General features: G+C 36.9%; 1 protein-coding gene across 1 annotated transcript in view; it reads left to right on the top strand.

The window, feature by feature from the left end:
* The window catches only part of LOC123252195 (vitamin D-binding protein-like), an 89,179-nt gene that overhangs the window by 57,207 nt on the left and 13,864 nt on the right, over positions 1–18,108 (top strand). The window contains 2 exon segments of the mRNA XM_044681600.1: positions 8,148–8,359; positions 9,827–9,959. Coding sequence (XP_044537535.1) covers positions 8,148–8,359; positions 9,827–9,959 — 345 coding nt within the window.

Here is an 18,108-nt window from a genome sequence, read left to right on the forward strand (position 1 = left end):
TATTTTTCTCCACATATCAATTAAATCTAATTTTTCTAGGACTTCATTCACCTCTCTTACCTCTTTCTTATTTATTTTTTGGTTTGATTTATCTAGATCTGAAAGAGGAATATTTAGGTCTCCCACTAGTATGGTTTTACTATCTATTTCCTTCTTGAGCTCTACCAATACACTGTGGTAAAATAGAATATAATGGAATTCTGACTAGCAGCAATGCAATGACCCAGGACAATTCTGAGGGATTTATGGAAAATAACACTACCCACATTCAGAGGAAGAACTACAGGAGTGGAAACACGGAAGAAAAACAACTGCTTGAAGACATAGGTTGGTGCAGACATGATTGGGGATGTAGAATTGAAATGACCACACCAATGCAATTATCAATAATATGGAAATAGGTCTTGATTGATGACACATGTTAAAACCAGTGGAAATGTGCGTTGGCTATGGGGGAGGGGGAGTGAAAGGGGGCAAAGGGGAAAGTAAAAACATAAATCATGTAACCATGGAAAATTTTTCTAAAAAAATAAAACATTTAAATCTAATAAATAAATAAATAAATAAATAAATAAATAAATAAATGAAAGGCAACACAAAAACCCCAACATAAATAAAACTCAACTTACCTTGGTTTTCAGGAGGGAGGGTTTCCACTCCACCCCCTTCCTCAATATGGGCTTTAACTCCACCCCACCTAGTGCCACCCCCAACCAGTAATTCTCCTCCCCCTGCATCTTGGCCACTAGAGGCCAGCACTGAGCACTCAGTGTGTTCCCTGCTCCCTTTTCCTGCTGAGCTGCAGTGCTACCTTTCTGTCACTGGAGGGCAGCACCAATAATACATAATATATAGCAAAACCAAACAAACACATAAAAATATTTTTTGCAGCTGAAACTAAATAAATGAACAACAACTAAACAACTAAATAAATAAATGAGTGGACGATGGATAAAAGCTAGCTAAATAGATAGATAGATAGATAGATAGATAGATAGATAGATAGATAGATAGATAAATGAANATAGATAGATAGATAGATAGATAGATAGATAGATAGATAGATAGATAGATAAATGAATAGAAGCCTCGAAACATGATTGTTTCTATACAAGAAAACCTTTTGGCTTTTGCCAAATTGGAAACCTTTACAGTTTCTGAATGCCTCCTCCTTTTGATGCTGCTAGGGTGCTGGAAGCCAGCCAGCAGTTTCCAGTTATCCCAGGAGGTATGATGGTTTAGCTAAGAGGGAGGAATAGAGTTGGAGACACAGTGGGTTTTCCAGAAACTGTTCTCTCTCACTTCCTTTAGAATCTTTATTTTTATACCTTTCTCTCACAGTCGCACAAATGCTGGGAAATTTTACATTTCAAATTCAAAACAAAGAAGAACCCAAGGACACAGGAAAGTTGGCAAGCAAAGTTCAATTTCTCATATCAATTATATTTTAGTCTAAACAAATTTCAAGACTACCACGACCTTAGGTTATGATAACAGACCTTTAATATATTTCAAAAGTGGATTAGAGTGTGAGAACTCTCAAATTTTGGGGGACAATCTAACATGGGAAAGTAGTAAAGTGTGAGAATATTTTGGTTTCATAGGGTTAAATTCAGCATTGAGGCAAAAAGGTATTTTCATTTTGCCATGCTGTGTCCTTCAAGCTCTGAGACAGTGAAAAAGGCAGCTTCTCCTGTCTTGTTTTTTTTTCCCCTAAGGGTAGGAGATATTAATTCATCAAATGCTGGTTTATTATAGAGTAGTTAGAAGATTTCTATGAAGGGATATCTATTAGACTTGGGGCTACCTTAAAAATATAGATTATAATGCTTTTAATAATAAAAGGTGCCAGAAGAGAGCCATAGAGAGGGGTCTGATTAGGTTATCCATCCATCCTGTGGCCTAATTTTCAGACAACAGGGGTCTGTGAATGGCTCTGCCGTCTCCATTGACTTGATGGAAACCTGATAAGATCTTATTTCTCTCAGGGGCTCCCAGAAGTAGGGTATCTTCTTTTCTTAATTTTCAATATGAAGATGCAAAAGGCTACAAATAGGAAAATACATGCCAAAATCCAAGCAGTAGTACGACTTCAATTGGCAAATTTCAAATACATTATGTACAATGCACTGGAAAAGGATGGTCCAATTCAAATATCTGATTCAAAATTTCAGGAGTATACAATTAAAAATATGATTCAAAATTTTGAAGATTATTTCTTTTTACAATTAAAAATGCTAGAACTGCCATTCTCAAAGAAATGAGAGAATGTGCTGAATGACCAGATGTTTGGAAAATTTGACAGCCTTATGTAAAATGATGATGAGACACCCTCCCAATCTGTGGAGAGGCTCATTGAGCTGAGAAGTAGGTACCTAGACCTAGACTTTTCTCACGAGAAAGATATCAGACAAATAAGGCGTCAATTTGTTAATAATTCTTACAGGGTGGTCAAAGACTATTTTAAAATGCATTGCCCAAAATGGCCTGAGATGAATCTGGTATCTGGAAGGATTGAGGAGAACTGCTGTGTATGTCTCAAAAGGACATGTAGAAAAAAAGCAGAAACTAATAATCTTTTGGAGACAATACAAAAAGAACTGAAATCATTATGTAATAAAATAGATAAACAGGAAAGAGGACATGATAATACTACACCAATACCACTTGCCCCTTTCCAAGAGTATAATTATCGATCTCTGACCTGCCACTTCTGTGAAAAGAAGGGCCATGTAATCATGAATTGCAGAAATCTATTCCAGGCAATCAGGAATAATAATAATAATAATAATAATAATAATAATAATAGCTACAATAATTTCAGGAACAGCAACTACAGAAACAATACTTTCAGAAACAACAACTATAGGAATGGCAATTTCAGAACTGATAATTCTAGGAACATAAATCAGGCAGATAACTCAAACCAAATGACCCCACAATAGTATCTTTTAAGTAGAGCTCATCCACAAACTACTCAGCCACATGGGGCAGAAGTTGGTGCCCTTAAAACTCTATTGCTTTTTTGTTTGCTGCTATTAACCCTTTTCAGTTTTATCTCCCTTAAAAATAGCAATGAAGAAGAAACATATTTTGAATACAGTGCCTGTCTACCCCCTTACTTTATTTGTGTAAAAGTCCATAACAACTTGTATTGTATTTTGTATATTTTGTGTGCTTGGAAGATTTGAACCTATATTACCTTGAGGAAAACTTATATTAGAAACCTGCATTAGTGATCTGTATTAACTTGATTTGCATTTTGTACTTTTTGTGAAATTTTTCTATTTTCTTCAATGATTTATTGTTTTATCTATGGTTTAACTAACATTGTGGACCATGGCTAAGTTAAGAGGAAATGCATCAAATTTTTTGGGTAAGAGCCTTTATATTCCACCCCTCCTTAAGTGACATGAATTGCAATAGATATATATTTTTTGATTATCACTGATTATATATTTTTGTATTTTAGCACACTTTTATTGCATGTGCAATTTAATTTTTTCTAAGCACATGCCATCTAAATTGAAAGAGTGTTTGTTTATTATATTAATGTAGGTTTATTATATCCATTAGTTCTAACTGTAACTGCCTTTCCAAAAGCCTTAGACTACTAAAACTGTCATCGGTATTTTGCAGTATGGGACTTAGTCTGATTCAAAGAAATGGGATCACAAAAGAGCACAGATTCCATCTATACAGTACCAAAGAAGCGCAGACATCTACACAGTGCCAAAGAAGCAAGCACTTAACCTGATGCCAAAAGAGCACACAGGTCAAAAAGAGAAACCAATACTGCTAGGATTGCTGAGACTTCTACACCAATTAAAAAAAAAGAGGGACTTGAACTTGGTGTGAGACTCAAGGATGCAGCTCTTAACATACATTAAGACGCATGACTCTTTGTACCACACTGCCTTATGAAATTTATATCAAGTACCTAACAATTGGCTGTTTCTGGCTCCATATTCTATCCCTGAGAAGAAATGATGAAAGAAGAAATGATGAAATGTCAGACCAATAAATAAAAATCTAGTCCTTTTTTCTAATTTTCTTGCAATGGTGGTTGACTGTGGTCCTGGCTGCTAAGTGGGTAAGTTCATGATGTCGGACATGGATTACTTTAATGCCTTATTTGTCTGATATCTTTCTTGTTAGAAAGGTCTAGGACTAGGTACCTACCCCCCAGCTCAATGAGCCTATCCACAAATTGGGAGGGTGTCTCATCATCATTTTACGTAAGGTCGTCAAATTTTGTCCAAATATCTGGTCATTCAGCACGTTCTCTCATTGCTTTGAGAATGGTGGTTCTAGCATTGTTTAATTGTAAATACATGATACCTCAAAAGGACACAAAAACCAAATCCAGATGAAAGAAAGCAGATTTGTGTAAGCATGTTAGGGAAAGCCTTTACTGGACGTCATGGACATTCAGAATAGAATGCAGGGGGTAGGGAGGAGAGAGCTAAGCAACAGCCTTTTTTGGCTGTTCTATGAGGGGTTCAGAGCAGAAGTACAATCTGCAGTCCCTTTTGACCTGGGATCTTGGAGAGTGATGAAGTTTGAAAAGGCAGAAGACATCAATCCTGCAAGTCGACTCTGAGTAGGGAAGTGGCCTGTGTTCTGGTGGACAGTTTACAGACATCTCTCCCTACCTGGTTACTTTGGATCATTGGCTGTGGAGGATTTGGTTCCTAGTATCCTGAAGACATCTCTGGAATAGTCGTGAGACCCCAAATCCAGGACCTCTTCCTCAGGTCCTTAGCCAAGCTGTCAGAAGCCAGATTGGCTAGGGAACTTACCTTTTTTTTTTACTCCAGTCCTGGGAAATTAGTCATAGTTTCACCTAACCCACTCTCCTATCCCTGTGTGTTTTCTAGTACTTTAAAGTCCTCATTAAATGTATTTAATACTTTGAGGTTATTCCAGGATGGTTGGGGCAGAGTGACACTTAGTCAGGCTTAACTGCCATTTCTGTCAACGGTCATTCCCTTTATAGTTAAACCTGCTTTCCTGGCTTGTAAAGTCCTACCCATTGTCCCTTTCTGCCTCCTAACCACCCCACCGAACCCACAAATAATATTTGAGTTTATTTCCCTGGTTTTCCCCATAAGAAAGGTAGGTGGGATTTGGGCATTTCCACACTATAAGCGGGTAAAATAGCTCCCACTAAAAACTCTCCCCCACCCCACGTGCCAGAGCCAGCGCAAAGAGTTAGGAGCAAGTATGGAGCAATCTCTGGGGTCTTGGCAGCTGACTTGACCCTCAGAACAGCTACACTTGAGACCCCAGGAGGCGAGAGAGTACAGACCTTGGGCGTGGGAATAGAGTTGAGAGGTGCAGCATACAGCAGAAGCCTAGCAGACAGTAGAAACTGCACTGAGACTCATAAAGTAGCCTCAGTTAAAAACTGCTCCAAAGCTCCATACACAGAAAGCCTGCCTGCCTCACTCAGACTTCTGGATGAGAAGGAAAAACCAGCATAGTGATGGCAAGCAATGCCCAATAAATAACCACCAGAAAGAACAAAAGAAAAGCACTGACACTCAATAATTTTTACGGAGAGAAAATCTGACCACAGAGCAGACAGTAGAAGAGGACAAACAAATAAATACATCCAAACCCTCCAAAAAAAATGAAAATTGGTCACAAGCTCTTGAAGAGTTCAAATCTGAGATCATGAGAAAGATGGAAGATATCTGGCAAGAAAAGTGGGAAATAGCTCAAGAAGAAATAAACAGTTTAAATGACAAAACCTCCCATTTGGTGAAAGATGCCCCCAAATCAAACAAAATAAATAAATTGGAGACCCAAATTAAACAGCAGGAAAACATGAAAAACAGGAGAGACCAAATCGAAAAGGAAAATCCAAAGATTATAGAAGAAAACCAGTCTCTAAAGACCAGAAATGGGCAAGTAGAAGCCAATGATCTTTCAAGACAGCAAGAACTAATACAGCAAAGTCAAAAGAATGACAAACTATAAGGAAACATGAAATATCTCAATGACAAGATGACAGACCAAGAAAACAGGTCTAGAAGAGACTATTTGAGAATTATTGGTCTCCCTGAAAAATCAGAAACAGAAATCTGGACATCATACTACAAGAAATTATTTAAGAAAACTGCCCTGATGTTCTTGAACAAGAGGGCAAAATAGACATTGAAAGAATACATAGATCACCCTCTACACTAAATCCTCAAAAGACAACCCCAAGGAATATAACTGCCAAATTTAAGAATTTCCAAGTTGAGGAGAAAATGCTACAAGAAGCCAGAAAGAGGCAATTCAGATATCCAGGAGCACCAATTAGGATTACACAGGATCTGGCAGCCTCCACACTAAAAGGCCACAAGTCTTGGAATATGATATTCAGAAAGGAAAAGAATTGGATTATAATTTTTAAAGACTGAATGTCATCCCTGGCTTTTTGATCATTCTTTTCCTATTGATTTGTTTTTCTTTGTATGTCATCTTTCAATTTCTTTGCCTCCTTTTCAAGCTGGTCAAGTCTGGATTTTAAGCCACTATTTTCTTGTTTTAGTTCATTTACCTCTGATTCCAGATGACCTAATTTCTTTTTTTATAAGTTCTTTTCCCAATTTTCTCCATCCTCTTTTAATTTTTTCATTGTGTTTTGAGATCTTCCAAAGCCTGGGTCCAGTTTGCTGGAGTTCCTGAGTTTTTGCTTGGTGAAATCATGAAAAAGGGAATTACTCCTAGGCAATGTGGCTTTTTTGATGATATTGCCATTGGAGAGGAGGTTACCGTGTTTTTATTATGTACAGTGAAATTTGAAAACTGGCTGCTCTGAAAAAGGCATCTGAGTGCATTTCCTACCTTTGATCTACTTCTGCTATATATGCAAATTGGAGAATTTGCATCAATAAGATGAAGTGGAGGTGTAGCACACATTTCCCATACATTGGACATGTGAAGACCTTGATCATTTGTATAAGCTCTCATTTTCCCATTATCAGGAGCCCAGGTTGGTTCCTATGGACAGCAGCCAATAAATAGTTCCCCCTGACAATCCCAGTACAATGAGTGCCAAGTCTGTCCTGTTTTCTTCTATAGCACACACACTGGCCATAAAGCCACACACACCAACCTATACTAGAACCCTGAGCATTGCATGGGTCATGTGATGTCAGGAAAATGCAAGCTGCTGCTATGCAATGACTTTGTAACCTTTTATTGATTGGACACCCAGAATAGATGTCAATAAGTATGGATATCATTCATGCAATGGATATTAATCACTCTCTGACAGAACCAATCCATAACCCTAGTGGGATGGCTGCATCATGCTGTATTTCAAAGACACCCACAACTATGGAAAATTTTGCATGTTCTTATTTTCCAGTAGGATTGTAGAAGCAGTTCTGTAGTTTACCTTTAATATCATATAAATAATAGGTTTGTGTGACATTCTTACAGATAAACCTCTAGTGAGCAACTAGGGAGGGCCAGCATCACTTGCATGTCTAGTGCTACAAAGCCTGTGTTATGGCAGGAGCACTCTGCTCCTTTCCAGTTATGTGTCCTGCTATGAGCTATGCTACCCTCAAACCTAGCTCCTCTCCAACTCCAACAGAAGAATGACCTTTGATAGACTCACAGACTCAACAGGCTTCCATCTGTGCATATGCTCACTCTACATTTTGACTGGCCCACCTTACTCCACCCTGGGAGGGAGGAAGCACTCCCATTGGACTGCTGGGCAGTGGAGCAGTTATGTGATCAGGTGCAAGTGGAGAGGGGAAAGAGAGTAGCCCAGCTACACCTCCCTCTGGCTTTCTAGTTAGGAACTATGGAGTTAGGAACTATGCTACAGGAATGGGCATACTGGGTCTTCAGCACACTGGGTCCTTGGCATTCATGTCCACAGAGAGGTCTCTGAGTGTCATCTCTGGCACATGTGCCATAGGTTTGCCATCTTGGACTTAGAGTAATGAAATGTGTTATAATCCAATAAGTTTATATTACAGTAGGATTTAAAGATAGAAGGTACCTTCTTAAAGGTTACTTAGTCTATGTTCTTTCATCTTATTTATTTTTTTCTCTCAGAATTATCCAAAGATTTACTCTACTAGTCTCCAGGGAAATTGGCAATAAGGTTTACCTTTTTTCTATTTCTAAAACAGACTACCGAATTGTCCAGTAAGTCCTGTGAGTATGACACTCCATTCCCCAAACACCCAGATACAGACAAGTGCTGTGCCCAAGAAGGTCTGGAACGAACACTCTGTATGGCTGCTCTCATGCACCCACCCCAATTGTTCCCAACCTACAAGGAGCCATCAAATGAAGAAATATGTGAATCCTTCAGAAAGAAACCCAGGGGATTTAATGAAAAGTAAACTTCCTCCCAATTTATTTTGTTCATATACACATGTACATACATGCATGTATGAATATATTAGTGTACATATACATATTTGTATTTTTTGTAGATGCATAATTTTTGTACACATATAGATACAGGTATATGTGTATTTTAGAACTATGTTGGATCCTTCTGGCAAAATAGAATTTTACAGTAGAGTTTCCTATTGTTGAATAGTTTGTTTAACTTTGTATTTCTTATATATAAAGAACACATGGTCATATTAACAAGATGTTCTAGTACTACATTTGTGACTTTCTTTTCCTCATAAAAGATAGAGGTAGGGACTGAACTTTTAGATTTCAATGGTATAATTTCTATATGAGGAAATTCCCTCTCAATTCAAGGAGTTCTCTATAATTTAGAGAACTTTTCTGGGTCTTAGAGATTGCCTAGAGCACTTAAGAGATTAAATGATTTGTCCAGGGTCCTATAACCAGTATGTGTTAGAAGTGTGGCTTAAACTAAGTGAGATCTTCTTAGCTCCAAACCTGACTTTCTAACTAATTGGCCATACTATCTTATTCATGAAAGCCTTCTTGAAAGTTTTGCACAGACTGAGAACCAAACTATACACCATCCATGGAGATTTCATCCTCAGCCTCATTAAGCAAAGGTCAGCACTGAATAGAAAGTTCTGTAGGCAATCCTTGAATAGAAAGCCTGTGCAAACAAATTTCTAAATATTTTAAAAACAAATTTAATTAACAATAACATCTGAGTTTGCCTTTTTTCTACTTCAGGGTAGCTTTTAAATAGAGTAACTTCCATAGACAATTTAAAACTACTTTGATTTAGATTTGTTATTTTATTTGGAAGTGCAAGGATCATATCTTTTCCTAGGAAAATGGGAACAAGTATTTTTAAAAGGTAAAGGTAGATCAGACTTTTTTTTACTTATGTAGGAGCTAACATTAAATAGGTTGGTTGAGGCCTTTCAACCATTACCATTTTTTAAAAAGTTCAGCAAAGGCTTCAGAAAATCTACTTAGCATTTTTACATATTGTTCTTACTCTAGGAGTTCTAGTTTTTTTATCCCTGCATCTCTTGGCTTGCAGTTCCTGTATACCCTATTCAATATGAAATGAAATAAATTCTAGAGTTTACCAAGACCCCATGGAGATTAGTAAATAGTTTTTGAAATATTATCACTTTTTTTCACAACAACCCTGCATGCAACCTCACTACCTAAATAAAATAAACAAAATAAAAAGATTAATTAATTTCAATAGGATAATATAGTTATCTATTAAATATTCTTTATAACCCCATTAACAAGTCTCTTATGCCTTTGGTTATGGTACATATGCCTCAAGTTGAGAATTGCTTTGTGCACATAGACCCCCCCCCCAAAAAAAAATTTCATGGAATGTAAAAAATTCTCATTTGAAATCAAAGAAAACTCAATCTGGTTTCTTTCATTCTGTATATTTCAGGTATTTATATGAATACACTAGCAGTTATGGACAAGCTCCACTCCCACTTTTACTAAGTTACACCAAGAACTATCTCTCTATGGTGAGCACCTGCTGTACATCATCTGACATCGCAGCTTGCTTTGCTAAAGAGGTAAGTTCTTCTTTTTCTAAATCTTCACCTTCCATCTTAGAATCATTGTTTCCAAAGCAGAAGAGTGGTAAGGACTGGGCAATGGGAGTTAAGGGACTTTCCCAGGGCCACACAACTAGGAAGTGTCTAAGGCCAGCTTGGAACCCAAGACCTCCCATCTCTAGATCTGGCTCTCAATCCAGAGCCATCCAGCTGCCCCCTGTAAGTCTTTTTTTGCATGCCTGTCTGCTGCAGTCGTTAAACAGAGCTTTTATCATCTTTTACATATGATTTTTGAGTTTTCTTAATTGAGCTATCACTTCTCTAATTTATTCAGAGTTGAGATTGAATCATGAACCAAAGTCTAGACCCACTGATGCTTAAAGAACCTAGAAATATTGGGCCATTTTTGTGAAGTGTTGAAGATCTCTCAAGAAGATTCTGAGTATTGTTCTGAATAGTATATCTGTAAGAGTTCGATACTTATTTTTAGAGCAGCAAGTATATTGGACTTGTATCTTGATACAAATGAGGGATTTTGTTTCCAGGGCTCCCATTGGGAAGCTAATGCAGCTGAAGTGACCCAGGAAGACAAACCAAAGAATTCAATAACACAATGGTTGTTGTGAGGCTCAAAAGAGAGGTTCAGTGTGGCTAGAGTATAGAACTTAGAGTCATTTAGACATTCTTCTAATCCTGCTTCTATATACTTACTAAGTGCGTGGCCCTGACCAACGCAAATTAGTCAGTCAGCTTCATTTGCCTCATCTGCAAAAGGGTTGATAATGATAACATCTATCTTATAGGACTGTTGTGAGGATCAAATGCGAAAGCATGCAAAACTCTTTGCAACTTTTAAAGCTTTCTATTAATATTATTCCATAAATTTAACTATTATTCTATAAATGATAGCTCTTATTTCTCCTTCATTACTCCCAAAATAGAGGTAGTATGGTATAATGATAATCAATGTTTATATAAGTCTTTAAAATCTGCAAGGTATTTTATATTGTTGTTGGGGGGATTTCTTGGCAGAGATATTGGAGAGGTTTGCCATTTCCCTCTCCAGTTCTTTCTACAGATGAGGAAACTGAGGCAAACAGAGTTAAGTGGCTTCCCCAGGGTTGCAGAGGTAGTAAGTGTTTGAGGGTGTATTTGAACTTATAAGGATGAGTCTTCCTGACTCCAGGTCCAGCATTCTATCCACTGTGCTGCCAAATATCCCATTTGAACCTCTAATTAATCATATAAGAGTCTTCATGCTTTATTATCCTCATTTTATAGTTGAGGAAACTGAGTAGTGAAGAAATTTGTCCATGATCATACACCAAATATAATAAATTTAGGTTGTCCTTTCTCTGAATCCAAGCCACAGAGCTCTCTGGGCACTGACCATGGAATCAGGAAGACCCCTCACTGTGATACCCTGGGCAAATTGCCTAACCTCTATGCACTTTGGTCCACCTTCTAAGACAAAGTGTTCTAAATGGTCATGAATACTTGAAGATATCATAAACCCTTCACATATTCCTCGTGAATCACACAATTTTTTTATTCTTGTGTTTCAAAGGAGAATGTTTCTAATACTTGCCTCCTGGGCCTTTTCCATTCTTATTTTCCAGTCTGTTTCAAGATTATTTATGCCAAGTGAGAGATGGCACAATGTTAGTATTGCTGGATCTATTAATGTTATGTCCAATTCTATACCTTTTGAGTGTCTTTTGTTCCCAGATTTCAGGGTAAGGTTTTGCCTTGAGTTCAACACCACAAATTAATTTTAGTAGCTTTCTTTTCAGTCTGTTAAATGTTTCCCAATTACATGCAAAAATGTTTAATAATCATTTTAAAAAAATTTAGTTTCAAATTCTCTTCTCTCCTTTCTCTCCTCCCTCCTTGAAAAGTTAAGCAATTTGATATCGAGTATACATATGAAGTCACGCAAAACATATTTCCATATTAGCCAGGTTGCAAAGGAAAACACAAGCAAAAAAAGAAAAAGAATGCTTAAAAATATTCAATTCAATTTTTTAATCTATAAATTGCCTGTAATGTACCAAACACCAGCATAGTGTAGACACTCGGATAATATAACAGAAAATAACCCTTAGGGAAACAAATATGGACCATCACAGTCATGACACTTGAGTTTATATTCTATTCAATTTATTTTTTTAGTCTGATTTTAAACAATGAATGGCAATCATGCATGCTTGTATTTTATGTTACATCATTTCTGGTCTGAAGTAAGTTAAGTGACTTGCACAGGGTGATACAGTTGTCATACATATTGTCATTTAAGGCATTATTTTGGGTGGCACACTGGATAGAGTTCTAATCAGGAGGATCTGAGTTCAAATCTGGATGCAGATACTTCCTAGTTGTGTGACACCGGACAAACTTAACCCTGTTTGCCTAGTCCTTGCCTTTCTTGTCTTAGAGTTGCTATTAAGAAAGAAAGTAGGTTTTTAAAATTTATTTTAAAATGTCTGCCACAGTAGACAGAGAGTTGTCTTTGGGAAGAAGAAATCTTAGGTTCAAGTTCTACTTATGATCCAGGGGCAAGTCTCTTCACTTCTTAGATCTCTAGTCAATTTTCTAAGACTTGAAGTTGCAGAGAAGGTGCCCATTTGTATTGATGGAGGTAGTTACTTCATGTGAAAATTTTCTTAGGAGAAACCTTAGGTTGTCAAACACAGATTGCAATGGAAAGGCCAATTTTGGCATATAAAATCATACTGTTTCCAAAGGAACTCTCCACATCCAATTTTGTGGTTGTGTCAAATTAAAAAGTCAGTAAAAATTGCTAGAATAATCTTGGGGGAAAATTTAGAAATAAAAATAGTATGAATTCATTTTCCTATTTACTGCCTGTAGTCAATTAAATCCATGATGTCTTTGTTGAGAGGAAAGACTGGCTCTGCTCAGTCATCCTCCCTTATCAAAGGATATTCTGAACTAAGTACATTCAGCTTTAAATTTCTGCTGATCTGGGAATTTGCTAAGTGCCTATGGAAACCGCTGTTCCTATCATTTCAAATGTGGCACTATATTTGGTGATGGGAACAAAGAAAAAGCAACAAACAAAAACCTCCTGGGAAAGTTTAGAGAATTCAGTATTGTTAGAATTTAAGTCTCTGAATGAATGAGGAATACTGAAACCCCCAAAATGTGAAATTGAAACTTTCGGTATCATTTTTATTGGTCATCACGTCAGTGTGGTGGGATTCACCAAGAAAGTGAAATCCTTGGCATGCTGAGCAGATGGTGGGAAGAAGAGAGACAAAGCTGGCCAGGAGCAGAGGTACAAGACAGTGCTTTCAGTTCAACTACTCAAGAGTTGATAGCAAAACCAATCCCTATTTTGGCTGGCTCCTCCACATCTTGATTTCTTGGCTATGGCCCTAGTTCACGTTGTCAGGGACTTCCTTGTTAGACTATGACAGCAAAGGTGTCATAAAAAGTGGAGTGGCATATAGAGTATTAGGCCTGGATCTAGGAAGACCTGAGTTCAAATCTGAATTAAAATATTAGCTGCACTACCCTGATCAAGACATTTAACATCTGTGTGCCTCAGTTTCCTTAACTAAAAAATAAAAATAATAATAGCATCTGCCTCCCAGAGCCATCATGGAGATCAAATAAGGTAACATCTGTAAAACTCTTAGCACAGTGAGATGCTCATTGGGTCATGATGGGACATATGTGGAAAAGGTATGCTGCAGAAAGCCAATTGTTAAATTTTTCAGGGTAAACAGCCATACCTCAGAAATTGGTACAAATCAGAATTTTATTTATTGTTTTGTTCATTGTCTAGATTTAAGAAAGCCAGTAAAGAAAATGTTAATAATGCATATGACACCTAAAAGTATATTGCATGTAGCCTTTTCTTCCAGAGAGACAGTTGTAAAACAATTTACCAACACATTTTTGGTGATATAAAAACTAAATACATCAAGAATATATGTTAAATATGTACATTTAATGTTTATATCCATTCAATTCACTTGTTTCAGTCCAAAATTCCAGATTGTCAATATAGTTTTAGATCTCAACTCTGTAGGTTAGTTATCCTTCCCAGATTTCCAGTCATCTGCAAATTTGACAAATATATCACCTTTGTCTTTATCAGTCATTGATCAAAATTTTTAACTATTCATGATCAAGGACCCATCTCTCAAACTCTCCACTAAAGAATTCCTTTCAAGCTAACATCAAATCGCTAAAGAGTATTCCTTAGGTGTGATGACCCAACCAATCCATCTCCTTCCATCTTTTCCATCAGAATCGAAAAGGGTCTTCATCAAATTCTTTGCTAAAATCAAAATAAACTCTATCTATGTATATCAGTCTAATCAGGAGTATGCAAATAAATATTTTGCAAGCAGCAGTTCCTTCAGAAGAAAAACACAACACTACTAGATTTCACCTGCATTGCTAACATTTTTCTCCATCACTTTTTAAAGTCTAGGGAATCTATCTGATGCTGACCTATTCCAGGGCATAGATATCCTGACTTTGAGTAGAGTTCCTATTAGCTATTTTTCACTCCTGGTTCTTAACTGATCCATCTCCTTGAACAGGCATATTTTTCTCTTTGATAACATCCTTAACAATCATTTTCCTGTGTTAGAAATTCCTTGTTAGAAATTCCTTACTATCCATTCACTTCCTTTACATTAAAAAATATTTATTTGTTTTTACATGCATTTACAATCTGTCTTTCTTCACTTGTCTACTTCTAATTAGGCAAGAATAAAATAGAATACCTGTTTGCTTCAGTTTTCTCACCTATAAAATGAGCTGAGGAAGGAAATAGTAAATCATTACAAAAATTCTGCCAAGAAAACCCCAAATGGGGTTACAAATAGTCAGACACCACTGAAACAGTTAACAATAACAAAATCCTTTGTTTGGTCATGACATTTTCCTCTCTCTATAGATCTGATAGGTAATTTTTTTTTGCGTCCTTAATTTGTCTATGATGTGACCTTTTATGTGTGCATGTGTGTGTGTGTGTGTGTGTGTGTGTGTGTGTGTGTGTGTTTGCCTATTTACTTCTGGCTTGTTACTCTCCTTTTACCCTCAAGAGACTTGCAACTCTAGTTCTTTTATTAATTAATTTATTTTCTTAAAAACCTCTCAATCCACTGAAAAACCTTGCTGTCCTCTGACTCTAAATTCCATTAAAACTAGTATCTCTTCGCTCTCAGTAACAGCAGAAAAATATTGATTTTTAATGGGTCGTTGTTTAAGGAAGAAGTTGAGGATAATTAAAAACACTGTGAGGCCCATTAGATGGCTCAGTAAATTGAAAGCCAGATGTAGAGATGGGAGTCCTAGCTTCAAATCTGGTCTCTTCCATTTCCAGCTGAGTAGCCCTCAGAAATTCTCTTAATCCTCATTGCCTACCCCTTAACACCTTTCTGCTCCAGGAACCAAATACATAGCATTGATTCTAAGATGGAAGGTAAGAATTTTTTAAATGGCATTTTCACAAAGGCCATGTCCCTTCATTTTAAATTCTGGTCCCAGCTCATTGTCCATTTGTACTGAATGAACAATTCTATGGATGCCCACTAAGTCATAGTGTGAAAAGAAGGGGCATTCATTGTCTAAGTTATTTCTCTGTGCAGAGGAAAACATTTTTGAGCAAAGTCACTTGCAAATAGTAAATGCTTAATAAATGCTTATTGATTGTATGGCCAAATTCTTTTGAGTAAAGTTTGAATTAATTTATAAGATAATGATATTGCCATGAATAAAAGTGAAGTTCTTTGACCTAGATTTTTCAGATTCCATTTTCTTCTTTTTCAAAAAAAAATTGCATCACTTATTCCTCCCCAGTCTGGCAGTGCTTCTCCCATTGTTTATGATTCAGTAACAGAGGATGGAGTTGATATGTTACTGGTAATGAACACATCAACTCAATATTCTCTTACAATATCTTCATTTACTGTGTAACTGTTTCTGATCAGTCTTTTTCAATTCAAAGATCATTCTCCCTGACAGAAAACATGTCATCAGGATCATTTTTCTTCTTTTCTTCAGAGTTTCAATCTTGAGAATTTAACATCCCCTGTAGAAATTTAAGCTATGAGATTCCATCGACTATTTCTCCAAATCTTTTGAGATCTGCTTTCCTAAAATTTAGGGTACATGTTAGGTTATACACATCTATTCTAACCTTATTCTCCACTGATTCTAAGATAGCACAGTCAATTTCCCTCAAACTGTCCAGTATTTCCCCGCCTGAAACTTTTTTCCCCTGGTGGTAATAAAATCCTTTTGTTTGTTCCTCCATCTTATAAGTAATGAAGTCATCGTTATAGCAACTAATGAAATTTCTACATGTCCTATGTGGGCAGAGACACAGACCCAGTAGATCAGTTAACTGAAGTTCCTGTAACCACTATAACTTGCTGCCATGTCAGACTTATGATCCATTTCCTAGATTCATTTATTTTTTTATTTCTGTTGAAATGTTCTGATGACATCACTATTGTTTCTGTGTCTGCTGATCTTAACATAAGTGTTCTGTATTAGACTGTGCATGTTCCCAAAGGACAGACCCCTTTCTTGCTTAATTCTGGCCTGAGCTAAGGGTATTGACTTGACTCAGAAAGTAAGGCCCAAATCTTTGATGGTAAAATTCATTTATGAGATAACAATATTGCCATGAATGAAAATAAAATTCACTAATTTTGACTTTCTTTGTATCCCCAGTGCTTAACTCAGTGCCTAGCACATAGTAAGAACTTAATAAATGTTGGTCCATAATCACTGACTGATGGACTTTCCCTCTCTTGTTTCTTGATTTCCTCGCATGCTTCTCATCTTTTCACTTTCACATGCCTCTCCCTCTAAATGTGTGCACGAACGATAACTGTTAGGATAATTTCCTAAACTGTTAAGATGGTTTCTTGGGGTATTTATCCTAATGGGTCACAAGTGTAAATAATGACCCCAAAAGGCCAACCCCAGGTGCAGTTAGGCATAGTAAAGGAAAGCTGTTGAATTTCCTTATTCCAATAGTTAAATAACTTTTTTCTTTTTTTTTTTATTATTTTTTATTAGACATTTATTAATATTCGTTTTTAATCTGTTTACATACTTTATGCCCCTACTTTCCCCTTTACCCCCCGCTCTCCCCCCACCCATGGCCAACGCACATTTCCACTGGTTGTAACATGTGTCCTTGTTCAGGGTCTATTTTCCATTCATGTCCGCCTCAGCCCAAGCATTCAAGCGATTGTTTATCTTATATGTTTCCTCTCCTGCAGTCCTTCCTCTGAATGTGGGTAGCATCTTTACCATAAATCCCTCAGAGCTGTCTTGTGTCATTGCAGTGCTGCTGGTACAGAAGTCCATTACATTTCGATTTTACCACAGTATATCAGTCTCTGTGTACAATGTTCTTCTGGCTCTGCTCCTTTAACTCTGCATCACTTCCTGGAGGTCTCTCCAATTTGCATGGAATTCCTCCAGTTTATTATTCCTTTTAGCACAATAGTATTCCATCACCCGCATATACCACAATTTGTTCAGCCATTCCCCAATTGAAGGACATCTCCTCATTTTCCAGTTTTTTGCCCACAAAAAGCGCAGCTATAAATATTTTCGTACAAGTCTGTTTATCAATGATCTGTTTGGGGTACAAACCCAGCAATGGTATGGCTGGATCAAAGGGCAGGCAGTCTTTTATAGCCCTTTGGGCATAGTTCCAAATTGCCAGCCAGAATGGTTGGATCAGTTCACAACTCCACCAGCAATGCATCAATGTCCCAATTTTGCCACATCCCCTCCAACATTCATTACTCTCCCCTTCTTTCATTTTAGCCAATCTGCTAGGTGTGAGGTGATACCTCAGAGTTGTTTTGATTTTCATTTCTCTAATTATTAGAGATTTAGAACACTTTCTCATGTGCTTTTTGATATATTTGATTTCTTTATCTGAAAATTGCCTATTCATGTCTCTGGCCCATTTATCAATTGGGGAAGGGCTTGATTTTTTATAGAATTGCTTTAACTACTTGTATATTTGAGTGATTAGACCCCTGTCAGAGTTTTTTGTTATAAAGATTTTTTCCCAATTTGTTGTTTCCCTTCTGATTTTGACAACATTGTTTTTGTTTGTACAAAAGCTTTTTAGCTTAATATAATCAAAACCATT

The sequence above is a fragment of the Gracilinanus agilis genome, chromosome 6 (assembly GCF_016433145.1).
Source record: "Gracilinanus agilis isolate LMUSP501 chromosome 6, AgileGrace, whole genome shotgun sequence".
Classification (NCBI taxonomy): Eukaryota; Metazoa; Chordata; class Mammalia; order Didelphimorphia; family Didelphidae; genus Gracilinanus; species Gracilinanus agilis.